The sequence below is a fragment of the Mauremys mutica genome, chromosome 4, assembly GCF_020497125.1.
Source record: "Mauremys mutica isolate MM-2020 ecotype Southern chromosome 4, ASM2049712v1, whole genome shotgun sequence".
NCBI lineage: Eukaryota > Metazoa > Chordata > Testudines > Geoemydidae > Mauremys > Mauremys mutica.
This window is the reverse complement of record NC_059075.1, coordinates 100,817,757-100,845,118: the sequence shown is the minus strand read 5'-3', so window position 1 is coordinate 100,845,118 and position 27,362 is coordinate 100,817,757. Positions and strand designations below refer to the sequence as shown.

Genomic DNA, 27,362 nt, shown 5'->3' with positions numbered 1-27,362 from the left:
TAGTTTTCTTCCCTTCCCAGGGGCTTCTTTAAAGGAAATTATTTTCCCCCTCACCATGTTTTGTACCACTCAAAATACCTTTCATCCATTCATTTCCAAAGAAAGGTCATGCCACTGACCTTTCTTTGGAAGAAGCCAGACCTCAGAGATTGGGGAACAATATTGCTTTTAAATGCCTTTTATATGGCATAACGGGGGTATTACTATTTCTACAAGCTGTATTGGTTAGTAGTAAAATAGATTTTCAACTCATGTATAAATTGAATTCTCCATCCTCACATTGTCTTTTTATTATTTGAAGTATATTCTATAATTTATAAGCACTGCTCTGGCTAATATATGTAGCCAGTTTTCCCCAGAGGTATTTACAACACGTATGTCACCATAAACAAAGGAAGGATGGATGCCTGTTACTCAAATACAATTTATGCACTAACTTGTCTTCAGCTCAAAATGCTCAGCAGGTATTAATTGAATCTAGCTAGGCTTCTTAAAGCAGATGCTGGCTCTGACATTTTTCACAAAGAACTTGTCACATCCAGGATAACTGATGAACTGCAGATTTACTGGTAAATTGGCAGTGAGACAACCTCCTAACCATCCTTTTGAGGGTATCCTTGCAACCATCAGCTTATTTCTGCCTCTAGGCTACATCTATGCTGCGAGGTAGGGGGTGTGATTCCCAGCTTGCATACACATACTTGCTCCAACTCTCCTTTGAGTTATTATGCTAAAAATAGTAGTGTAGCTGTGGTAGTATGAGCAGTGGTGGCAGTGACCACCAGGGTCCAAGCAGATGTGTACTCAGGGCAGCCAGCTACACTACTATTTTTATTGAACTAGCTCAGATGAGAGCTAGCACGAGTGTGTCTAAGCGAGCTGAGAATCATGCCCTTAGCTTGTATAGACGTACCCTAGCTAAATAACAGTAAGTTGTTTTCCCATTCTCCCTTCTCAAGGCTTGATGCAAAACCCATTTGAACTTACAATCTAAATAGACAAAGCAGACAAATATTGGGAGGGGAAACAGAGGCACAAAGCTGGTGTAGTGACTTGCCTACCATCACCCAGCAGGCCAGTGGCAATAACAGAATTCAGCTCTCCTGAGTTCCAGACCAGTGGTCTACATACTAGCCCATGCTGTCTCCCTGTTTGCCTTCTTATTTGGCATTGTGCTTAGACATTTCAAATTATTTTGGTTCCTAGTTTTTTCCCCCTGTGTTTGTAATCTTATTTTTTTTTAAGAAATATTTTATTTTTTAAAAATGAGGAGGCTGGATGACTATAGGGTCTGAATGTGAGACAAAAAATTTTGTGAACCTTTTCAGCGGGGGGGAAAAATCTCTGGCTTTCATTGCAGAATGTTGAAACTTGAAAATTTTCAACAAGCTCTATTCATGTGCTTGGCAATAGGATACAGTGTCATCTCCCTTTGTGTCTGCTTGGAATTCAGCTCAGGTCAGTAGTGAGTGAAAATCACTTTGATCTGCTGACTCTTAAGTGGCCAGTATTAAGTGAGTGCATAGTCCCCACCTAGTTTTAAGTGAATATGTATCCATATCACAGAAGCTGTCATTATTATTGGCACTAGTTTTCAATTTTAACACTCGCAGTGTAGAGGCAACAAACTATTGAGCATAAAGAAAAGACTAAATTTTCCCTCCAAAGGGTGGTCAAATAGGGCTGTGATGGACTGCACAGTGGAAAGGTGATTATAGCGATTTTTGCATGGCTGCTGATTTATAATTTCTTCTGTGGACAGTGAACTTCACTCGCTAAGGATGTCAATCTGGCATCTAGAACAGCATGTTTTTGAAAATATATTTTTTTTCATGTCTTTTTTTTCCTAATTAATGGTTAAATCACAGGGATCGTTATCAAACGCTTAGTAAAAAGAGATGATATATGCTGGCCCTTCAGAAAGTTTGAGAATTCATCAGCAAATTCCTTAAGGCAGACAGAATTAGCATATTTCCTGAATCTGATTTTTTTTTAAAATTAAATCTTAACAAGAAAATTTGGTACTTGTGCCATGTTCTCCTAGTTTGAATAAATGGGTCATGAGACTTTCTAGCATGATCACATTTTTCCTTTCTCAAATACTTTCATGTTAGGTTAGCTGCAGGCTAAATGTGCATTAATCTGTTGACTTGTTCTAAGGACTTGTTTTAGAAATGTCTATTCTCCCTAGGGTTTCTTTCCATAGTGTAGTTTATACCTGAGCCACAGATTGCCCTGAGTTCACTGATCCAAAAATGTAATACATTTAGATATGACTAGGATGCTGTATACAAACTGGTTCATTTAAAAATGGAAAAAAAAATCAAACTATTCACCTTACATTTAATAGTTAAAACCCATGACTCAATACTATAAACTCTCCAAGAACAGAACTCCCAGTGGTTGGAGTGCTTTCGGGAGCTAGCTCTCAGTGAAACGATACCTTAGCACTACATTTCTTTTTCTATAAACACAGACTGACTTGAAATAAAATTTTCCATTTCAGAAAAATATGCAGTATTTGTTTTCTTACAGGTTTCATTAATTTACCTTATAGTAGATTTATTGTGTAATATGAGATCCAACAAAATTCAGTGCTGTTAGGGAGTGAGAAGCTGGCAAACATAGAAACACATATCTTCATTTTCTGATGTTATTTCACGTATGACTTATCTTTGGGTAGTTCATCGATGACTTCCTTCTAATTATAATAAAACATATCAATGGCTTGTATAGCCCATGGTCACCCTTGGAATATACATTATTTTCAGTGCTTTCTGAGCCTTTATATTTATTGTGGCTTTTTTTCAGCTTGCTGATATAAATGGTTTTATGGGTAGTTCCTTTAACTGTCTTTAGATTATTCATTAACTCCAACCTTGCCTTCTTGATTTCAGTTTCCCTTTCTCACTATTCCCCCTCATCTCTGTCACCCTCTTCGCGTTCACAACAATTTACCTATTACCTTTTTGTGTCCTTTTTTCCATGTCTCAAATATTGATTGTGTTCTTAACTGCTTTCTGACTCTTTCCATTTCTCCTTGGCTTCATTTCCTTTTGTGAGTCTCTTTTCTTTCTGAGGACAAACACAAGCCTTATTGCTATACAGATCTGCTGTAATTTACATGCTGAGATCAACAATATCAGTAGGTCTCAGTGGTGGTGTCCCAGCAGTCTTTGCTGTTACACTGCAATTTAGTGTCATTTACTAACAAGTTGCTCAAACCACAACTGTATCTTACAGAGCACAGCAGTTAAAACAATGGAAAAGTTTGTCTCCACCTTTTTATTATAATAAGGAGAGTACAGACAAGGGCTGATAAGTGTAAGCACTGGAATGGGGTACAGGTCAGCAGTTCCTGTAGAAGAGGCAGGATTTGAAAAAAACAAACTTGATTCTTAGTGGTTTTGTAAAACAGAATGAGGAATTGGTGAGATGCAGCAGAGTAGGCCGTCTCCAGGTACGGCAACAAAGTACTGGTGTGTGGCAGATTTCCACTTTTTGTTTTATTATTATACTCACTGTATGTATGGTCTAAACACGTCAATACTTCTTGGGAACAGGCCTGATCCCAAGCCCATTGAAATCACCAGCAGTCTTTCCATTAACTTCAGCAGGCTTTAGAGCAGGCTCTTAGTAAATGTCACTAAATCTGAAATGTTTTCCTCTAATCCCTGCTCACATCCCAAAGCAAGATTCCTTTTCTCCTGTCCCATTTCCCTCCCCATCGCAACTTTTCTCCCCAGTCTCAAGATTCTTCTTGGTTTATCTTATCAGCCAAAGAGGACTGAAGATGGCTGCTTCCAGAGCTCATCTATGCCATCCCTGGGGAAGGTTGGGGTGCTGCAGAGATCCCTGCCCGAGTTGAAGCATAAATTTCTTTTAGTAGCATTAGCATATTATGTGTAATTCAACATGAAGCACTTTGAGATCATTGTATGAAAGTAGCAGTTTTATAAGGAACTTTTCTAATGTGTACAGAGACATTGGTTGTGCCTCAGTTGTGCAAATCTTATAAGAATCTGACTTTACACTGTCACTCCAGAAGCATAAATCTTATATGCAGGTCCATTGGGACAAGGATGTGTTAAATACATCTTCTGGTTTTGATTTTGCAGCGATAATTCATTGTGGGTGAATGTGGAGGTTTCCCTGTCTCTGAAGCTCAGCTAATCACAGCTTGTTGCTAAATGGTCAAATAGTAGCTAACCCTGCACAAGAGTTGGAGACAATGCAAGGAGCCTACATGTACAGCTTTGTAGTTCGAACAGTAGGTGTCAGATGTATACTTAGAACATGTACATGTACTTAGTACATAACTGGCTTTACAACTCTAGAGAGGGGGGTGGGGTGGGGCAAATTCTGTTTTCCTTACTCACAGGCACCAAACTGTAGTTACTCATGTGAGTAGAGTGTGAAGGATTTGGCCTAGAAATAAGGGGGCTTGTAGTGGAGAAGGAGTTTGGGAAATGTCTGAGAGTCAAAGAAGAGGTGCTGAATCAGACCTGGAAAGAGAAGGACTCCTAGAGAAACCCTGCAGTACTCTAGGAGAAGCTTGATGAGGCCTGAATAGGACATACGGTGCCAAAGGAGGAGATAACAAGATTCACTTAAGACAGCTTTCTGTGTGAAAATTGATACAGGAACAGATTCGGAGCAGTCCTTTTATTAAATATAATTCTTTTATTAAATGTACAGGATATGATATATAGAAACTCAGAACATTTGATTTCTTTTTCTTCGTTATCTTTTTCTATTCTAGAGCTGCATGAGAGATGTTGCTTTACTTTATCTCTCGTTATGCAAAAAGTGAAAATCTTCTGTGTGAAAAACTCAACTTTTGAAAGCGGAAATCTCATTTTAATGCATCCTTTGTGGCTTTTCCAGTGCTGTTCGGGTCTGAATACATGCTTTGCTTAGTAATTAACTGTTGTTTAAGTATTTGCAATTTTACATCTAAAGGGGAAATTTTAAAAGCTTAGCTTCCTATGTGTGTGCCAGGAAAGATATTTTGCCAACAATAATCTAGCTAACTTTTTATAGAAGAGTAAACAAGACTGCTTTGATTTTTTTTTTCTTACAGAAAAAGTCTAGTTGAAACAGTGAAAAAACTTGAAGGGAAAACTTGCTTATTACCATATTAATAGCTGAATTTTTGGCAATTTGTTAGGGATGCTCTCACCTCTCTATTAGTTTTGATCTAAGTGCCTGTGTGCAGTGCTAAGGATTGCTGTGCAGCAGGCAATGGCCTGGGAACACACTCCCCTCTGAGTCTGTACTGGCCTCACTACCCCAGTGCAGTGCTAGAGGGAGTCAACCTTTTACAGTCGGTTAGTCAAAAAAACCAACTCCTACCTACGGATGAATGAAGACTGAAGTGAATTGCAAAGCAAAAAAAAAAAAAAGCCCTTTACTAGTCTTCTGTGATAGATAACAATGAGATTAATGTTTTCAGTTAGAACTGTGATAACTCCCTCTGGTTCCCCTCCAAGGTCTCTGAGCAGCTGCAGAAAAACCCAGCCAATAGCTTGGGTGGAGTACTGGACACATGTTGTTGGGAGTGGGTAGCCAGCCATGTGAACAGCACCTTATGCTGTAGATTTAGGGTACCCCAGTGATCTACAGGTATGGGACAGCTAGACACTTAAATCCATGTCTCCCAGAACCTCTTCCCCTTGAAGGGGACTATCCAAAGGAAACTCCACAAAGCCAACCTTGTGGAATTTTCCAGCTTCCCTGGAGCCCTCCTTTGGAAGCTGGGGTGGTCTGGATCAGTCACTGTTAACTCTTTTGTGTAATTAGAAGTGGATGAGAAAACCATTCCCATCCACTGCAAATCTTTAAGACACCCTCTGCAGAATAGCCAATAGCCTGGTGGTTTGGGCACTCGCCTGGGATGTAGGAGTCCCAGGATTAAATCCCTTTTGTCCCTGATTTAGAGCAGGGACTTGAACCTGTCTCTACTACATCCCAAGTGAGTGCCCTAAGCATCAAGCTATTGACTATTCTGGGGTGGGTCTCTCTCTCCTTGAGCAGAAACCCTATCCTGGACCTGAGAAATTTTTCCTGATGAAAGCTTAGTCAAAACTTCATACATTCTTGCAAAATGTTTCAGTTTAGACAGATCGGCATTTTCTAATTAATAACATTTTGTCAACAAATTCTCGACCGGCTCTAGTTATAATCTGGTAAACCATGGGTCAAACCACCTTATAACATTTTTTTTTAAAAGGACTTTCAACAGACTGAATACTGTAGAGCCTGGCACTGATAGCATTTGTGTTTAACTCTCTTGCCTTATCTACCAAGCCAAAACCTTAGTCATATTGAGAGAGTGACTCTACAGAACTATGTAATTTTTACCAGTAAAATGAAACCAATAGAACTAATAACTCTTGCAAGAACACATAATCAGCCTACTGTTAAAGTTTAATTTATTCTGTCTCTATATTTGAAATAATCAATTACATTAGGCTACAACTTGGAGAAATACAGAGTAAATAATATGCTCTGTTTGACCTCTTTTACTGGCAAAGGTAAAGGGCTAAGGCAGTGTTTGCCATGCTGAACTCCCCATGCTTTTGCACCCACAATAGGCAGATATGTATTAGTTCAATAATTTTAATGCATAATTTACAGATCTACATAGTTACATATATTGTAAATGAGCAGATTTGGCATTCCATTTAATGGTATGCATAAGTGATTAATCAACCCACTAGTGAGATTAGCAATAGAATGAATACATTTCCCTTGGCGTTTTAGCAAAAGGTTAGTCGAGATGGGAGAAAGGATGGTCTATGAGTTTAGTGGATAGGGGACTGGACTGGGACTCAGGAGACCAGGATTTAGTTCCCATTTTAACCACAGACTTCCTATGTGACTGTGGACAAATCACTTCATCTATTCCATGCCTCACTTCCTCACCTGTAAAATGGAGATGGTACTTTCCCACATCAAAGAGGTGATGTGAGGATAAAATACATCCGTGACTGTAAGGCACTCAGATAGCTCGGTGATGAGGGCTGTGTAGGCGGCTATGTATTGTGAGGAGAGTATCAAAGCAATAATTTAAGCGCTCTTTCACTTCACCCAGTTTCTTAATTCATACATTTCCAACCAAAATAGCAAACAAAAGGAATAGCAAAAATGACAAGATATTTCTCAATCTTAACTGTCATCTAAAGACACTGAAGACTGAGAGCTAATGTACTATATATCCCTGGTTATAAAAAGCTCAAATCATTCTAAATCCACTCCCTTGATTTTCTAGTTACTTGTGTCTCCAGCGTGAGCACAGCTGAACTGTTGTAATTTCTTTTCTTGTACATGGAACTCAATCTCATTTTTAATATGATTGCAACTATATGTTGAAGGGTTCCAGGATAAGTACATCTTGCAACATCTTCAGCTTATTTGTGTCTAAGGAAGCAGACCTCTTTTGCTAATCATGTTCACTTGGAGAAGAAATATAAAGAGCATAAAATGAGGTCATTATATTGATGTTCCAAGCTAACATTTATAGCAACACATTTTCAGTTCCACCTATTAGGTCTGCAGGGAGCACTTCAATGTTGAGGTTCATTTTTATGTGAGGCTAACAGCTTTTAAAAGCACATGGTTATAATTGGGTTTGAAAAATCTGTGGATTTGAAACCTCTTTGGGAGAAATAAAGTTGTACAGAATTATCTTCTGGTTTCAAGAGCTTGTCTATTTTTTTAAATTTATTTTTGGAAGGTACAATTTTGTTTTGAATACCTGTATTTGATTTTTAAAACAAATGTATAACTGTGTCTCAAGCAGGATGGCCAATTGCATGCAAACATATAGATGTTGGGAACACAACAGTCACTTGAAGAAAATTCAGTAAGTAAGCATCAGAACAAGTAGAGGAGTGTAAGAAGTCAAAACTGTCAATGTAAAAACCCACTTTGTCCCTCTAATATCCTGGGACCAACATGGCTACCACAACAGTGCATACAATAATATAAAACTTGGTTAATTTAGAAGGTTCAATGGCCAGAACAAACCTTTTTAAAATAGAAGCTATGCAAAACTTTAGGAAGAACATAGTTTGACCCAGCTAAATGTTTAGCTGGGTCGAACAGCTATGTATTTAGGAAGAAATATTTAGCTGGGTCAAACAGCTATGTACTGGAATATGATTGGTTCAATTTTATTTTTAAGTATTGTATTAGTGGAGAATTCACCTATGTGAACCATTAATCAAACAATTAATTAAATGGAGGTTGAAGGCAAATCCATCTGATGATCCTGCTAGTTCAAATAAAGAAATAGCAATGTACACATTGGCATGATGATAGATGAAATAAAGGCAAAGAAAAGTGACCCTCTGCATCTGTCCAGAAAAGCTCAGCCAAGTAAAAATTGCAATAAATCTTTTCAGACAGATTTATGTCCCTTCCCAGAGTTTCATCTCCAAATTATTCACCTTCACTACACACTTTTTGTATCATAATAGAAAATCGAGATGTCACAAATGCTGGATTTTCATATTATTAGCAAAAGAGGCAGAAAGATATAAACTTGGACTGTCTCCTTTCATCAGTCTTTGAGCAGAAAGAGGGAATTTGGCCTAAATGTTTTGAGGACTCATCCAAAGCCCACTGCAGTCAGTGGAAATCTTTCCATCAAGTCTGGTCCAGACTGAGGTTTTATGGTGAAATTACCACTCAGTGCTTTGATTTTTGCAGGATTTAAGTGAAAATCTTCTTTGTCGTTGATCCATTAAATTTCACCTTGTCATATAAAATCACATATACTTTGCATGAGTTCATTATAAAAAAGAAACTCTCTCAAGTGCATTCAAAACCAGTTCCAGCTTACTTCAAAAAGTTTGTGAACCTTGTGAGGAACTTGCTCTGGGTTTGTAACTCTGAAATCAAGTGAGTTTTACTTGGGTTAGGGTGTCTGTGAATGTTTGGCATAGCTCTACTTCATCTGAAAACCTGGTTATGAGGGATTTCACACTGGAAAATCTTACACAAATCTATTTGCATTTATAACAGTGCAAATCAACTCTATTTCTCTGCATTTAGGATTTTAAACAGGAAAGCACACAAAGCTGTTCTAATACCACTGGGCTCTAATTCTATCTTCATTCAGCTTTATTAGAGAAAATAGTTGCATACACACAAAAATGTTTAAATGCTCATGCTGAGTCTGTTTTATTTCTGCTACAGTATGATTTTAAATAATGCTTAAAAATGCCATTCTCCCAGACTAGAAACAAGAAAGAAGCAGGTGGCTCTAGTAAGAGAGAAGAATAAAGAAGAGTATGAATGGAATAAAAAATCTGCCAGAAAACACTTATATCCTGCACACTGATTTCCAAATTGGTACAGATATTAAATATCTGTTTCAAGGATTAAAACAGCAGACTGAGGTTTCATGCTTCAGTGTTGGATGCTCTCTACCCTGATTGCCGGAAGGGTTTTTGTATCAAATTCAGATGTTTTCAACTGTTAGGTTAAGCTGTGTTGTATTATTCATCATCTCAATCACAAAATGTATTTGCAGGACAGCTACCTTACATGGACGACAAACTAGGAATAATTGCTAAAGTAACAAATCTATATGTAAAGAGACAGTTCTCAGTGAACGATTTTTGCAATGCAGATGAGTTTGCAATCTTAACTACAACACTGGCTTCCAACAGTATTATGATGATACAGTGTTGTGTATATACATCACTTAATATTTTAAAAATTCTCTTCTTCATCTAACAGAAGTAAGTCTTGCCTCTCAGCTTGGTGACTAAAACTAATTCAGCATGAAAACTAAATAGCTTTTGATGGATGCAGTTCTCTTTACAGTTAGCCTTAGCAGCCAGCTATCATGTTGGCTTACAGATATTCCTGCCTTATTACATACAAGAGTTACTTGTTATGTACAAGCGCTTTGTCCTGTTTTGTATAGTAACCGTCAGGAAACTGACCACTTCAAGGATTCAAGGATCCAAGTCCAGGCTGAACAGCTAAAAATTGACAGCAGGTTAAATGAATGCTTATGCACTTCCAGGGCCATCCTGAGGTCTCTGATACAATAAGGGTACCACCTTGACCCTCCATGAGCTTCCCAATGAGGACTGTCCTTTTCACCCTCAGAGTCAGAGCCTTGTGAAGTCTGAGTCTAGACACAACTCTAAGTGCACAGATAGGTCAGCTGCACTGCCTCCGATGCAGACAACTATTGACCCACAATGATGACTGGGATCCACACTTCTGCTCACCTCACCTGTCTCAGAGGTGAGTACCAGACTGTGGCAGAATATTGAGAGCAGGAAGGAACACAAAAGTTGGATCGTAAGTGTGGAACAAAGAGTGTGAGGAGAAGCTAAGTGGGTGACAGCTAGGGAAGGGGGGGAAAAGGGAGCAGAGGAAAAAAAGGTAAAAGAAAAAAAATCCCTAAAGCATAGAAAATGCAGAATCCTTTTCCTTCCCCTCTCTTTACTTTATGCACATCTTTCTGACCCCACACTGAAACCGTAACCTACAAACTCCTCCTCTCCCAGGGCAAATGTCCCAGTTTTTCACCTTGAAAATCTAATCACCCTTTACACTTTTTATTTTTAAACATAAACACTGTCTCAGGCTATTAAACTATGGTAAACACTTTCACCAATTCAAACAGCTCACATGTTCAGCGTGACCTTTTTGATGTTTGTGTATGAATTCATCTAGAAGACATTTGTACTTAGGGCTTTTTGACAGTACATGTTCTATTGATATCACAGATCCTGATAACATTTGCCTCTGAAGGACTCAAGAATTTCTTGATCAGTGGTGGTTTTTGCTATGTTCTGCAATGGGCACAGTTAAAATACTGACCCAAACCATTTACTACCACGCAAGTGTGCAGGTATTTCTGCAGCCTATTCTTTTAAATTAAATAAAGATTTTTTTCTAGTGGTGATGAATATGTGGTTTGTTACTCATAGGAACTGCCAAACAGGATTGGACCTGAGTGTTCTGTGTCCAACAGTGTTCAGCACCAGGCGCTTCAGAGGAAGGTGTAAAAACCCTGCAGTAGACAGATGTGGGATAATTTGTCCCGCCATTAGGTCCTGATCCCTAATAGAGATTAATTTAAACCCTGAATCATCAGAGTTAATATTCCTTCAAAAATCTGTGACAATTCATTATGATAATCCTCGCTATATAAATGTCCACTGCCATTTTAAATCTTGCTAAAGTCTTGGCCTCAACAGCATTCCGTGGCAGTAAGTTCCACAGTCTAGTTACATTGTGTGTGAAAAAGTATGACCTTTTATCAGTTTTCAATTTGCCATCTTTTAATTTCATTGATTGTCTCCTTGTTCTTGTGTTTATAAAAAAAGAGAACAGAATAGAACAGACGCTCTTACCTTATAATATTATATAAACTGGTATAAAGATGGTAGAAGCTTCAGTTTTCTTTTTTTAAAATATATATATATACACATACACTTTTGATAATGTCCCCTCTTATTCATCTCCTGTTTAAGGTAAACAATCCTAATCTTTTCATTCTTACATATGAGAGTTTTTCCATGTCCTTAATGATTCTTATTGCCTTTCTCTGAATGAACCATCTCTAATTTTACAGCATCTTTTTGAGATGGTGACCATGCCTCCCAACTGCAAAGGATTTATGATCAGCATGATCATACCATAATGCACAGGGACTACTTGAAGATTTTTTTGGGGGGAAGGGGTTAACAAGCTGGCTCTTCATAACTCTGCTCCTCCCTACATGTACACTCTTGTCTCTTATCATTTTATCCTTTCCTCCTGACCGATGCTGCCAGCCTTGACTCCTTGTTGCTCTTATCTTTCTTTATCTTTCTTCTACAATGTCTGTCTGCAGGGAACCTCCTCCCTGAATGATCCATAAGGATTCTTTTCCATCTTCCAATTCTTCCTCCAGATACACTGCTACCTTAATGCCTACAAGAAAATATGAAATTAATAGTTCTAGGTAGATGATATTTAAAGAAAATAGATTATTTTTGTCCCTCTCCTCCATCCTTCATTAGATCCCGCTCTCTCCTCTGATTGTGAATTCTTATTAGGCTTATGATGTGTTTAGACAGGGCCTAGCTGATTGTCAGGGCTTCCACACCACAATCAATGCATAATTCTTCGAATAATTCTTTTAAGATGTGTGTGCTCCCAGTCTCTTACTGCTGAAGAAGTAGAGCCCAGCTTTTTGTGCTGGGGTCAGTATATACTTGCCTGTATTTAGAAGAGCTTTCCAAAGGACAATTGCCCAAATAAACTGGGGTTCTGGGATGGCTGCTACATCCCCAGCCACTGGAGAATTGTTGGCATTCTGTTGAGATTTAGGGCTTGTATAATACCTTACAAATTAACTACTTTATTGTTGTTACTCCTCTGGAAAGTAGGTGGCGGTATCAGATGTGGAAACTGAGGCACAGAGAAGTGAAAGCCAAATTTGAGTGTATAAAGTTAGGTACCTAAATCCATATTTAGGCATCTAACTATACAAGGCTTGATTTTATTTTTTCACTGAGGCTGAGCACCTGCAACTCCTCTTGAAGTAAACTAGAGCTGTGGGTCCTTTGCACCATTGGACTTAAGTGTGTAAAGTTTGAAATCTTGCCTTGTGGGACTTGATAAAGACTGCAAAAGGAGTCTGTGTCAGCCTAGGGTTCCACTTCTTTCACAGCAAGATGCTAGGGCAGCAATACTGTTGTTTGTGTTCCATTAGCACTCTACAGTGCAAGTTAAGGTGTGATTGTAGCTAGCACAGGTAACAGTGGCAGTGCAGACGTGGAGGCATAGGCTTCAGATAGGGCTAACAACCAGAATCAAGCTTCCAATGAGCCTGGATCCATACTCTGGTTACTAGCCTATGACACTGTCTACACTGCTATTATTGTGTAGTAAATGGAAACAGAACAGGTTATACATATAAAATGCTATCCTAGGTCTACACTTATCAAGGTTCAATAAAGTAGATTTTCTCCCAAGGATTCAGTCTTTCATAGAGCTACTGGTTTTTGGTCAACACCAGGATCTAATAGTCATGAATGTCTCACACCATTCAAGGGGTTTCCTCAGTGAATGGATGTTCTTTTTTGTCTTCTACTTCTGTCTCCAGAGTTCATTATCTTTGCCCCTATCCAGAATAACCATCAGTGGTTCAATGTTTGGTATCGTCCCATCCCGTTTACTGCATATGCAGATTTGGCTTACAATGCATAATTTACATCTGCCTTAACACAGACTTTTTAGGAACATGTTTCCAGTACATGTACATAACTCTTTACATTGTAGCAGTAAATACATCTTGCGAGGATTATGAGAATCTGTATGACATAGGTTTTTATTAGCTACCTTGCATGATATTCTTTATGGATACATCCTAGGAAAGTAATGTGTTAGCTGCAGTGAGCTTGTCAGGCATGATAGGAGTTGCTGACATAGACTAGTGAACCTTTTGCCAGCTGCATCAATGGGTCTCTGTGTCACAACACTCCCTTACCTGTGTAAGTTGGCATGGGGCTTCCCAAAAGTCAAGGGACACTTAGATTCCCAGGCTCTCAAAGGAGAGCCTGCAGTGGCTGTGAAAGCACTTGTGATCTTTAGGAAAAATCAGTGACAAGCTTTCAGTCCTACCTAGCGACTGGTTTGCACTAGCTAACTTTTCAGTGAGATCTCTGCAAAGAAAAGGGCTAGATGCATTAAAAAGGTGCGTTTCTCCTTTGGCTTTCTCTGTTTCTCCAATTTCTGGGAGGCCCTGACTATAGATTTTTGCAGGCCCCCAAAGGCCGCCGGTGAGAGCAAGACGTTGAGCCTGCCAACATCAAAGCCGTGGCTACCTCTAATGCGGCAGCTGCCGTAACAAGATTAGACTGCACCTGTCGGCCAGCTTCAGTCCCTGCATGCAAACCTCTGGCCGCAAACCCCGTGCGGGAGGTGGTGGTGGGGGGGCTCCAGGGCACCCCTCTCGGAAAACACCCAGCAACCTCTTCGCTCTGTCAGTCTCCCCGCCCCGGTACCTCCATTCCCTCTGCTCCCCCACTTTCCTCCATCTCCCCCAATCGTCCCCCGGTCTCAGCCTCCCCCAGCTGGGCGCAGGGCTGCGGCTCCGCTCCCCGCTTGCTCCTGGGCAGCAGCCTCTGCCCCTGCGGGCGGGAGGCCGCCCATGCCTACAGCAGCGGCCCGCGGTGACGGGGCGCGTCTCATCGCTGGCCGCGGGGATTGGTCGGCGGCAGAGCTGGGCTGCCCGCGCCCTGACCCAGCGCGCGGCTCCTCCTCCTCCTCCTCCTCCGTGCAGCGGCGCTGAGCTCGGAGCTGCGGCGGGGAGCGGGCGGCAGGCGGGGTTACAACGAGGGCAGGCGGGCTCGCTGCGCGGCGCTGCCCCCCCCCCTCCGAGCTGAGGCGGCGAGAGCTCCCCCCTCCTGCGGCCGCCAGCGCCGCCGCTGCCAGCCGGGGCCAGGAGAGAGAAGAGCGGGGCAGAGCCGCCGGTTGCCGGCTCTATGCTGCCCGCCCCGGCGCTCGGAGCCCGCCCCGGGGGGATGCCGGTGCTGGGATTGCTGCTGGGATAACCCCCGCCGCCCTCCTCCGCCTGCTGCTGCTGCTGCCCGGTCCGGACGGAGGATGCTGCCCGGGTTGTGGGGGACTCTGACCAGGGGATTAGCGGCAGCGTCCTCTCCTCCGGCTCCGAGCGCTCGTGCTGCCCCTGGAGCAGCCGCCTCCCCCGGGGAGCGATGACTTCAAAGCACCAGGCGGACTGGATCCCGTACAGGTAGGGAAGGCGCCTCCCGCCCTGCAGGCTGGTCCTGGTTCCTCGCAGGGAGCAAGGGCAGCCCGGGCACGACGGAGTGTGGGGTGGGCGGCTCGCCCTCGGCGCCTGCAAAGTTTTTAGGGAGCGGGTAAGGGAGGCCCCCCCCTCGCTGGGCGGGAGGAGCAGCTCACCGCCCCACCCCCCATTGTTTTGGGTTTGTTCCAGTTCGGGGCTGAGCGCGCCCCTCTGTGTGGGGAAGGGCTCCCAGGGCGGAGGGTGGTGATGGTCCTGAGCTGTGTTATTTCTCTGGAGGCCAGGGAGCCCATTGTTGTTCTGTTGGGGGAGTTCAACAGGCACCGCTGCTCTCCTGCTTTTCATGACTGGAACCTGAAGTCGGCTGGATCTCTCCTTTTTTTTTTAAACACGCCAGAGAGACGTGGGGCACCGCAGGTTTCCTATAGGAAGCCTGGATACTTTCCTGCTTTTGTCTCCCAGGTAAAAGTGGGGGCACATCATCAAGTTATTGCCTTTTTTTCTCCCTATTCCCCAGTCCTCTCAGATACAAATGGGCTCTAGGAAATCACTGGTGTGAAAGTGAGCTGAGATGGGCCACCTGAGTAAGAGTCCAAATATGGGGCCCAATCCTGCTCCCACGGAAGTTAATGGTAGCTTTACCCCTGACTTCTGTAGGAGCATGTTTAGGCCCATTGCCTGTGATCAATGAACCTCTCTGGCTGCTATAGTATATTCCTGGCAGTTGTGAAACCTACTTTTACTTTGCAGCTGAAAAGCTTTGTAACGGCTACACACGTGCAGTGTTCAGAGGCACCGAGGCTGTTTAGAGCAGCAGCAAAAGCAGTGGATAAGCTTTTTGGGGTATCTTGGTGTTAATGCAAAATCAGTTCCAAGGACCATTCCTGTTCTACTTTGTTTGTAGAATGAACTGCACCACGAGTCATGTGCTGCACTTGGGACTCATGTCTGTTTGTAATTTCTTGCTTGATGAGGTGACTGTTGAATAGAAGGGGCAGTCACTGGGGAAAGGAAAGGAGTTTGGAGGGTGTTGCTCAAACAGATTAGGCACCTGGCTGAGCATCTGTAGACTGAATCCCCAGCTGGTTTGTATATTGTAGGCATTGGTGGGTGACTTCTTTGTGGAAGAACAAAGTAACCTTTTGTATATGATGCCTCAAATAATTCCTTTCCTCTTGCCCATTCTGATACAGCATAGACACGTTATGGGCCATATAGAAGCCTGGCAGTCAGTATTAGCTGCCCTCCCTGCTGCAGCTGCCATGGAGAAGCTGTGATTGCCATGGCAGCGCCAGCTATCGCTCTCTGTCATTGGTTCCTTGGTTGCCATAAGCTACCCAAGTCTCTGTCTGCTGGCTCTCTTTCTGGAGAGGTGTGTGCGTCAAAAGTGTGGTGGGCAGCACCTGTCACTCTAGAATGGATCCCCTTATCCCTGTTCGGGTGGAGAGGAGGAAGAGCTACAAGATTGCAAGCAGGGCTTGTGGGACAGCTGCTCTTTAGGGGCTCTGATCCATGTTTGTGTCTAAACTGGCACTGTGCCTGAAGTCATTAAGAGTTTGGGTGCACAAGGGATACAGGATAAAGGTTTCAGAGGATTGGTGTAGACAAGCGGGAACTGGGGGGTGGGCTTTAGTCTCTCCCCAGTGGTAATTGCATTAATAAATAAAGGAAACTGTGGGATAGAAGTTAATTTATCTCACTTTATTAAAAATGGGCAAATTTAGTTATGATACAAAACTACTTATGAAAGTGATATTTAGCTGCTTTATTATTTTTAACAAAAACAACAAGGAGTCCGGTGGTAGCTTAAAGACTAACAAATTTATTTGGGCATAAGCATTTGAAGTGGGTTTTTTACCCATGAAAGCTTATGCCCAAATAAATCTGTTAGTCTTTAAAGTGCCACCGGACTCCTTGTTGTTTTTGTGGATACAGACTGACATGGCTATCCCTCTGATTTTTTTTTTTTTTTGGAAGTGAGTAAAGTTAAAAATAAAGTTGCTTCTGCCCTGGCAATGGCTGCATTACAGATTGCTGATGTTGCACCTACCGGTTTTTATCGTTACCCTTATGTGTTTGCCGTGTTTGGCTTTTGAATGTTTTATTTGGTTTTATATTATCTGTTTCATGAAGTTTCCAGTTGCTTGTACAGTGCTCTGAACACCTTCTATTATTACTTATTTTTAAGAGGTTAATTTGCTTCTCAGATTTCATTTAAAAATGTTCTGTGTTTTAAATTGAAGGGTTGCAAAAAGAAAGTGTCTGAGAGTTTTATTTAATATAATGGCTTCATGTTATTAAATCATATTTCAGGGCTTTAGTTACTGTACAATGAGTAGTTATTGGGGTTATAGATGGAGACATTTTAGTTTGAATAGGTATATTCAGAACATTGGTAGCACAACAAAACTATCTTATCCATGTTCCACCAGATTCTGTGTAAATAGAACAATTCTTTATATGCAAATAAAGTACTTAGCAATTTAAGGAGGAAATCATAATTTTTAAAAAAGTTCTTTACAAAGACATTTTAAAAATTAGTACAACTGTTCGAAAAGTATAGTAGGGAAACTGCTTTGTCCCAATAGATGTTAACCTTTTTATATGAATTACAGCTATCCTAGTGGCTAGACATCATAGTGACAGATGCACTATAATTACAGAAGATGAATAAATCAGTCCCTAACATGGAATAAAAATAAGGTGGTTAATGATGCAAATGAAAACTTTTTCTTTTGGGAGATCCATGTAGATTATAGTCCTAATGAACGTAAGTATTTCAGAGATTCAGGAGTTTAAAAATGATTACACAGAATGTAAGAATACTGTCATTGACTCCTGGACTGTGCCTTCAGGGTGTGAATCAGAGCAGAGACAGAGCATAAAAGAAGATATATTGCCCCCAAAGCCACTAGCTAAGCCTATTATGTCATTTGGATCCATGTAGTAAAGAACAGTGTTCCACCAAATCAGTTGTTCCATGACTCTTCCCTGTTGCAGCGTGGTCGTTGGCCTTTTCTCACCCAGTAGATGGGCCATGCTAAAACTTTGCAGAAGAGCTGATGGTGGCAATAGAGAAGGAAACAAAGCACAACGTGTTGCTACATTTTCCTTACATGCTGCTGTTTTGGTCTCTTCTGTACTGCACGATTCATAGAAACATACTACCCTTGGCGGTGGTTCTTCATATTTGCCTCTTGTGGATATTTATCACAATCTGTCTAGTTTTATTTTTAATGCATGTTTTCTTTACTGTTACAACTAGCAACTGCTAAAAAAAAAAATAATCAAATTCCTTCTGCTGTGAAGTAAATGTTTTTGTTTAGATTTATGGTAATATTATTAATTCTGTCCTATGGAACTCAAGCTTTTTATTTTTCAGAGAAAGGGCTGGATTCTGAGTGGTGGTAAGCACCAGCAAATCCAATTAAACTCTGCTGTGTTCAGCATCCCAGAAGATCCAGCCCAAAATATATTTATCCAGCAAACTTGAATCTCTAAAATCTGTTTTATTTCAGTAACTGAATTATATATGAAAAAGTGTTAGTAAATTTGGGCAAAACTTGCTCTTTTCAGAGATTTACACATACACAGTAAGAGAAAACCCTAAAAATTGTGCACATCTTAGACTATGTTCAGTTCTGTCTGAGGGAAAGATTTACATTGGCTAATCTGCTTGGAGATACGACTTCTTACCTCCTCCTCTTATATGATGTCATGATTTCAGTGGTTGTTAGCTTTTAAAGCTGAAAGGTCTGTTGCATACCTACTGTTGGCTGTCCTATCCCACCTATTCAATACAATGGGGAAAGAGCTTGGGGAAAAAGCACAGGAACTTTTGGCATGCTGCAGTCCATAAAGACTTGTGTAACATGGCCTGAACTTCTTTGACCTACATGCAGCATGGTACAAAAGCTGTAAGACCACTGCGGAATGAGAAAAGAAATTGTAACTTTAGTGTGGGCTCTAAAACACTTATATTGCTCATCCTGGCAATCTGATTATGCCAGTATGTAGATACATATCTGAATTTATTCAAGCTTAGAGTCACTTCTTTATAGAATGTCAGACTGCTCATCTGAGTATAATAGATACACTTTTTCTTTAAAATGGAAAGAGACAGGAAGACTACTAAGCAATCCATGAGTGTCCGAAGCTTATAATAGATTTTAGTGCAATTGAGATATTTACATTTTTTTTATCAGATTCACTAAAAATATGAGAGAATCCTTCCAGGATCAGTGCTAGTTTTTGCTCCCCCGAAATGGATGAAAATTCATATTATTTGTTGGGTAGAATTTATAATATTTAACATTTTGCCCCAAATACTTTTTCTGTTCTATTCTATTCTCTCTTTTGTAGCATTAACACTGATAGGCTGTGGCACTGGAGACCTGCAGTATCACGAATGTGTCACCTGTTCTCTCTAGTCTAATGCAATCTAATGTAGATTAGAGCTGTAAAATAAAAAAAAAATACTTCAATGAGACTACTCACATAAAGTTAAGCATGTGAGTGAGTCTTTATAGGATTGGGGCCATAGGTGAGGCCATAGATAGTTAATTAAAAAAAATGGTTCTGGCCCTCATTATAAGGAAGCAAAAAGAGGTCTAGAGCCCCATTTAAAAAAAATGTGTAGAAAAAATTGGTTCATTCCAATTTTCAGTAAGCTACATCTTCCTTAGGAAATGTTTTTGTTTCTCTGTGTTAAATATCTTGCTATAGTGTCGTTTGGCAGTTTTCACTGAAAAGTATTGACCAAGAACCACATTAATGTTGTGTAAGTAATGATAACATATGTCTAAATATTTTGATATCCAAAATGTCTGTTGGAGAATCTTGACAAACATATAGGATTCCTTAATTCATAAATGTAATTAGAGGCATTCAAAAACCTGGATCCAAATTTTGCATTGAGCCCATTGCTAACTTGTAGGTTCTATGGAGTTTAATGTCCTAGCATTAAACAAATCTAATATGTAAAGATACTTTGGATGAAGAAATAGTTTCTTCACTAAGATTGTGTGAAACTCCCATTATTACAAAATAGATAAGAGTAATAAAGGGATAACTCCCTCTATGGAGTTGTAATGCCTCAGTAGCATGTAGTTTTTGTGACTATTTGTATAAAAATAGTTAGCTGATTTTTAATGTTTCAACAGAAAAACATTTAAAGCAATGTTTATAAAGTGCAATTTTTACACCAGAAAAATATAGTACTGTCAGATGAAAAGTGTTGTGAGCATGGGGAAATTTGTGTCCCTAGTTCTCGGCAAAGCATCTGGGTAGTTCTATTGGAAACCTACAGAGTTCTTCAAATATTCCAACAAAACCCAGCAGGATCCTGTGAACTGTACAGCATGGGACTTTTAGCAGATGGCACTATATAAAATAAAGTACCTATGCAACAGAAGAAATATACAGACAGCAGCAATATATATTCTTGAAAAAATACATTTGGATCGTGCATGCATTTTCTGTTGCTTATATAAATTTGCCATGGAATATCTAAGTTGTGCTTAGAAATCCTAACCTTTTCAATGGTTGATCTATAGTGACATGATTGATTTTGAAGGATAAGAGATAATGATTTGATAAAAATTGTGTGGGAGAAGTGCTGGGTCATAGATGTTGTTGAAGATGAATGTGGCCAATACTTCTTCCTGCTCTCTTAAGATTAGAAAGACATTTATTTGAAGTATATTTTCAGTCTGTTAGCCCCTTCACACCAAGTATTGCAATGTAGCTAAAAAGCCCAGCTTCTCAGAGGGGTTGTTTGTGATTGGGAGTGTTTGGCACAATATGCACCTTGTCACTCAGCCTGTCTGCTTGGAGGAGGTAGGGTTGGATGTTTGTAAAAGCGCTGCCCACCAGGTCAGGCTGATGGGACTAGTCTGAGGATTTCTGTGGTGGGTAAAATTTAACATGGTCTCATCCTTTAAAACATTTCACTTATAACTCTGCCTAAAGCGGAGAGAATCCAACTGAGATCAAAGCCCTGTTGTGCTAGGTCTTGTACGAACACATCATAAGAGACCATCCTTGTGCAGAAAATTATAATCAAATAGACAAGCTAGACAAAAGGTGAAAGAAAAGGAGTGTTACTATTCCAATTTTACTTTTGGGGAGCCAAGACACAGAGGGGTTGATCCTTTGAAGTCAGTGGGAGTGGGACAAGGAAGGGTTGTGATTTGCCAAGGACACTCAGGGAGTCAGTGGCAGAACTGAGAATGGAACCCAGATTTCTTGTGCTCTCGTCCAGTGCTCGAACCTCAAGACCATCCTTACTATGCTAATAATTAGACTGAGACCAACATCCCATTTAAGATAAATCCAGTTAGCTATTGGATAGTAATGACATTCAGTAACTACTGAGCTGGACCAGATTTGAATCAGAGACTTTAAGTGGAAATGAAAGATTGTGTGTCCTATTACAAATATCTGAACCAGTCAGTTTTCCTCTCTTAGGCATGGGAATTTGGTCTCCCCCTTGATGCTTCTGCCACTTGCAGGTGCATGAACTGGCATGGTGGAAGGCAGCATTTCCTCTCTGTGACTGGCTAAAAATGCTGCTTCTGGAGGGGTGGATTTTCTCCACATTTCTCTTTTGTCTGTTTTCTTTCCCTCGTTTTGATGACTGTTCCTGTTTTTATTTTCTATTTATTCTCCTCCGATATACTGTTTCCTTTTAACTTGTACATATTTATCTCTAATCTTTGCTTCCCAAGCCCTTGTTGTTTTTCTCTCCTATTTCCTTTCCTTCTCTGTTCTCCGTGTTGTTCTCCTGCGCAATTTATTTTTCCCCTTAACATTGCTTCAGATATTTCCTATCATTTTCAGTGCAAAGGGATTAATTGCTATGCTTTCTGGCCCTTCAGAAGTCTCCCTTCTTCTAGCAGTACCTGGACTGAATGCAACCCCACAAAAATAGGTGTGTTCTGTTGTGTTACTATAGAACCAGGAGGCACTGAGGAGAACTCTGTGTGAAGGGGGAATGCATGTGGGCCCGGCAGCATGGTAGGCAAAATAAGCATTTCTGTAGGCAAAAGAAGCAGAGAAAACCTCCTTAAAACAAGAAGGTGGGAGACTTTGCAAACTGCAGACTCAACAGTGATGTTGCAGTCTGAAAATTACTGTTGGGGGAAAAAAAGCAACTTAGTGTTATGTTTTATAAAAGTCATAAAAAGTGGTCTTTCTAAGGAAAACATGAGAGTAGGGCCCTACCAAATCCATGATCTATTTTGGTCAATTTCACAGCCAGGGGTTTTTAAAATTAGTCAGTTTCGTGTTTTCAGCTGTTTACATCAGAAATGTCATGGTAGTGTAACTGTGCGGGTCCTGACCCAGAAGGCGGTTAGGCTGCGGGGGAGGGAGGTCTCAAGGCTATTATAGGGGGTCATGGGATTGCCAGCCTTACTTCTGCCCTGCTGTCTTCAGAGCTGGGTAGCCAGAGAGGAAGGCTGCTGGCCAGGTGCCCAGCTCTAAAGCCAGTGCCACCACCATCAGCAGTGCAGAAAGGTGCAGCGGGTCACAGGGTATGGAGTGGTGGGTTACTATATATCCAGTTTTTCCAGCGGTCTTCCACCCCAGTGGGGGGCTGATAGCTGGAGCCTCAGCCTTCCTGCGCTGGCAGGGGCAGGGTGTGGTTGACAGCTGGAGCCACGGAGCTTCCTGCAGCCAGGGGAGGTTCCCGGAGATGGATCTGACCTGCCCCCAGAGCAGCCCCTGCAAGGGAAGAAGAAGTCTTGTTCCTCCCCATCCCCATCCCAGACTAACAGCTAGATCCCTGCTTGGACCAGATTTCATGGGAGGAGATCAGATTTCATGGTCCCTGACGCGTTTTTCACAGTTGTGAATTTGGTAGGGCTCTCCATATGAGTAAATCAAATCATGAACAGCACCTCAAGTTGGCATACACTATGGTGTTTCATTTGCATTTTTATATAGATTATCAGCCTGTTTATGAAAATAGTATGGTGATTTGTTCAAACACGGCATGTCTATATAGTAAATAAGTTCCTCTAACAGGTTTATTACCTTTAATTGGGATTTTATTATATATAACTCTTAAATAATAGTATCCCAATTTATTATTTTAATAGTTCAATAGTTAATACCCTTTAAAATTAACTGAAATTATTCATTCCACATATTATCAAGTATTGGTAGAAAATTGCTCATTTCTATTGTTACAGCAGGTTACTCAAAGATAAACTTCCACAAGTATATTTTTGTAACAGTAGTTTTTTTTAACCTTTTCACTTGCTTTCTAATGCTCTGATATTGTTGAATGTAGGTGCCAATTATAGGGATTAGTAGATGCATCCTTGCTGTCTAACTAGGAAGATATTCCCACAAATTGTGGGAAGATTTGTGGAAATGAATGAGAGTGGGGAACAAAAGAAATATCTCCTTGGGATTTTGCAGCCTTCTTTACTGTGGGAAGGCAAGGATCAGCAATTCAAATGAGATGCTAGTGGAAGGGCGTGAAAGAGGTGTTCAGATTGGCAAGCAAGGACGGTAATCTTAATGGCTGCCATCTGTATGGACCGAAGGGGGCATCATTGGGGTTGAATTGGGCTCAAGGCTCTCTGCAAGATCACGTTATAGCTGCGGGAATGATGGAAATAGTCCATAATAATCTGAATTTGAAAGGGAATTTATTTTGTTTGTATTTGTGACATTCTTGTGTTCACTGTCCGAACAGTTGAGGGCTCCAGCTTTCTTCCATGAAGCTGAATTTTAGCTTTAGCTCTGAAACGTTCCCCCATGCTGAGTTCTGAATTGTAAGTTTGATTGTAAAACTTGCAGTTCCTGCTGAGATGCATGTTAACACAAACCTGTGACTATTATAATTCATAATTAGTGATGTAAATCATCTAACAAAGGTAATGAAGTCACAGCATGAGTTTAGAATGGTATATTTGATTGTAATCACAATTTTAGCTACTGGAAAATGAGGAATTATATGTTGAGGAAATTCCTTGATTTAAAATAATAAGTTTGTGGATATGAGTGAAGTTTATCCATGGGTGGATTAGATGCATCAGTACTTCATCCCTGGTTAGGGGTGGGATCAGAAAATTTCTCTAGTCTAATGGTATCACTTTGAAAGGCAGAATGGTACAAAGCTAAGTACTTTCCTCAAATAATGACTGTGCCTAAGTAAAAGGAAGAACAGCTGCACTTCTTTCAATGTGAGATTGCAGCTGGTCAGATCTGATACAGCCACACTTTTGTTGGTTTGTAAGGGCAGGAAGACACTACCTCCCTGTACACAACAATTCTAATAAAACAATACAATGTGAAAATTAATGCTGGATGCTGACTTAGACTAACCACTTGATTTCCTAGTCGCCTCCAATAGTGACCTAAAGAGACTTACTATATACTTAGTAGAAACCAGTCCCACTCCCCCCCCCCTTTTTTTTGTGGCAGATATAAAACCAAAACCCAGGGTAGAAGGAATTTCCTTTCCATTAAACAAGGCTTTGAAGACATTTGCATAGCATGTACTCATATATGCCTAGCTAAACTGCAGCATAGGCATATGGGGAGATCATTCATCTTTTGGGACACAGCATATACTGAACAACTGGTAAATAAGATTTAAGTTGCTTCTGCACACCAGTGAGACAGACACTGATAATTGATTCTTCCAGGTTAGTGAATTTTAAATCACTTCATCTGCTGCTGTTGCAGATTTTAAAAGGAAGTAATGTACAAATTGCTAGCTTTTTTTTTTTAATACATTTCTTTAAATTAGGCCCAAGAACTCTGTTACCTGGCATGTAACTAAATATATCCTATAAAATAAAAATGGTGAGTCTTATTCCTTTGTTTGAGATGGAAATGGTTAAGTATCTTTTATGCTATTTGATCTCTCAGTCTGAAATTGATTACATAGGTTCCTGTGAGCATTAACCCCTAGCTGTTCAAAGATAAACTACCCCAGCATGAGCCATCTATCCTAAACCTCTTTCCTATTACAATTTTCTTCTTGAACCAGGATTGTAATTTCCAGGTATGTAAGAAATAAATGATCACAAACATTCACGTTTATTCTGGGACATCCAGAATAACAATCCAGAAAACTAGGCAACAAATATGAATTCTTTTTGTAGAGTGTAATTTTAATTTCGAATTTCCAGGCTTTGTATTTTTTTAACAGCAAAATTCCCTTGAGGGTTTTCATCCTCTACAATAATTGAGAAATATATTTACAATTGTAACTCAGGGTTAAGAGTAGTTCTTGTGTGTGGGAATATACAGTCAGACCACTTCATTTAAAGTATGGGGCATCTGTGTCCTGTGTCCACTACAACATGACCACATAGGGTGAAATCCTAGCCTTAGTGAAGTTAATGGCAAAATTCCCGTTGACTAAAATGGGACCAGGATTTCACTCATAGTCTTAAAGATACAGCACCTCCAACATCAAAGAAACTTAAAATTAAAATGGAAGCAACTTTATTTTCTATATGAAAGTTATGACCCTGAGGCAGTCATCAGTTGTTTAGTTCTCTAATAGTGACTATGTGCTTGGGATTGTACAAGATAAAAACAGTCCTGACTCCAAAGACTTTACAGTGTTAAAGTATAAATTAGGATTACAGGTAAAATAGTAGCATTTGAATTTTAGGCTAATGTATACCTACAAGGAATAGAATGTTATGGGGGATTAAACATGTTAGAGATGATGGGTGGGATTTTCAAAAGCACTCTGAGTTGTTCTAATTTTGCTCCCATTGTTAGCTCCATACTGAGTCCTTTTGAAAATCTCACTTTATAACTACTACTGAAAATGCTGATCGTTTGAGGGATGGGAGAGGAGGGAAAATTTGTTCTGCCTATTCAAAATGGCACATAGCACGTATCTCTGAGACATAGACTGTTTTTGTGTATTCCTTAGTAAGAACAATTCATTCTCAGCACAAAATGATTATTATCAAGAAAAAAGAAATACACCCAAGGCACAAAAATACTACGTTTTCACTGTCTGATGAGTTATACATAAATCCAATCAACAATACTGGGAGTTCAAATTAATTCCTTGTGCATCATGATGTAAATTCAGCCCGAAGGGTCTTCGTCAGTTTATAACTAGCTTTGTAATTTCCATTTTTCTGTGACCTAAACGTTTGGATTAATGATGCTATTTATGACCTACATATGCAATAAGCAGTAACTAGTGTGTGGCTTTGCTTGTTACTTGGGCTGCTTTTGACTAGTACCATTTTGTTGATCATTCTTTAGCAAAACTTTTATTTTCTTTCTCTTTCTTTCCTTACAGTCTTAATAGTCCTGAAATTGTTTATCTTGTGCATTGGAAACAATTTATTCATTTTCCTTCTGTCTCACAAACCATTTTCCTGTGTATTGTAATAATCATTTCACTTCTTCATGAACTCTACTGAAGTTTACCTTAGTGACTACTTTCTTTTTAATATGGTCTGGAAAATTGCTATCTAGTATTCTATCCTTCTGGTTTTTAAATGTCTTGTGGTTCTTTTTGGAAGAGTCAAATTCCAACTGGCCAAATTCCAAATAGGGTAATGGCATTCTGCAATTCTCCCTTTCAGTTTTTTGCTTAACCATATATGTCTACTGCTGTAGGATTTCTAGACATGGCATGGATTAAATGTAAAACTTGTCATTAAGTCAGTAGTAACATGGGATTCAGTATAAACACCTCTCCTCTTTGTAGTACTCCAAATATTCATAAGTAACTAATAGTCCTAAAACAATCGAATGCTTTGCAAGAAGCTTGAGCAAGAAGATGTCATGCAGCCGAGGACACTCTGTTGACAATTTCCTGCCTCTACTCCCAAGTGTCTGCATTTGGGAACTTTCAGTGAAAGTAGTCCTAAAATAGCTAGATTCCAAATCTATGTAAGGCTTTATAAATTAGAAACAATACATTGACTTGTATCTGGAAACAAATGGGAAACAGGCACATTCCACAATAAATTGCTCACAACACTCCATTAAGCAAGCAGGTTGTTGCACTGCAGTAATCCAGTGCGGAAGTGACCACGGTATTGATGGGTTTTGTGATGGTTGCATCAAGAAATGGCTGCATGTGGCCACAGTTCAAAGTAAACCCCAACAATCAAGAACTGCTGGGGGGGTCCAATATAAGACTGTGAAACTCTTTGAAATGGGTACATGCATTTACCAATTGAGGAAACAGCCACAATCCTCATCAATTTCTAAAATTGCCTACCTCTGCTATTCAGCCTTTCATCCATCATTTTTGGATTGAACTTCTTGTCATCCAGATTCCATTTTGGCCACGTACTGAGAGAGAAAACTGGACCACCCAGATTTGATAAATAGTATGGCTGTCAAGTGATTAAAAAAATTAATTGCGACTGCATAATTAAAAAAATTAATTGCAATTAACTGTATGATTAAACAATAGTAGAATACTATTTATTTAAATATTTTTTGATGTTTTCTACATATTCAATATATTGATTTCAATTACAACACAGAATACAAAGTGTACAGTGCTCACTATATTTATTTTTAATTACAAATATTTTCACTGTTAAAAAACAAAAGAAATAGT

General features: G+C 40.0%; 1 protein-coding gene across 7 annotated transcripts in view; it reads left to right on the top strand.

Annotated features, from left to right (window-relative positions):
* The window catches only part of TUB (TUB bipartite transcription factor), a 262,999-nt gene that overhangs the window by 148,084 nt on the left and 87,553 nt on the right, over positions 1-27,362 (top strand). Inside the window, exon 1 of one of the 7 annotated variants that reach the window (XM_045012467.1) lies at positions 14,481-14,776. The exons of the other annotated variants lie outside the window; for them this stretch is intronic. Within the exon in view, the coding sequence (XP_044868402.1) occupies positions 14,739-14,776 (38 nt within the window). The 5' untranslated portion in view covers positions 14,481-14,738. Of the gene's footprint in view, positions 1-14,480; positions 14,777-27,362 lie in introns of those variants that run through there. 7 annotated transcript variants of the gene reach the window in all.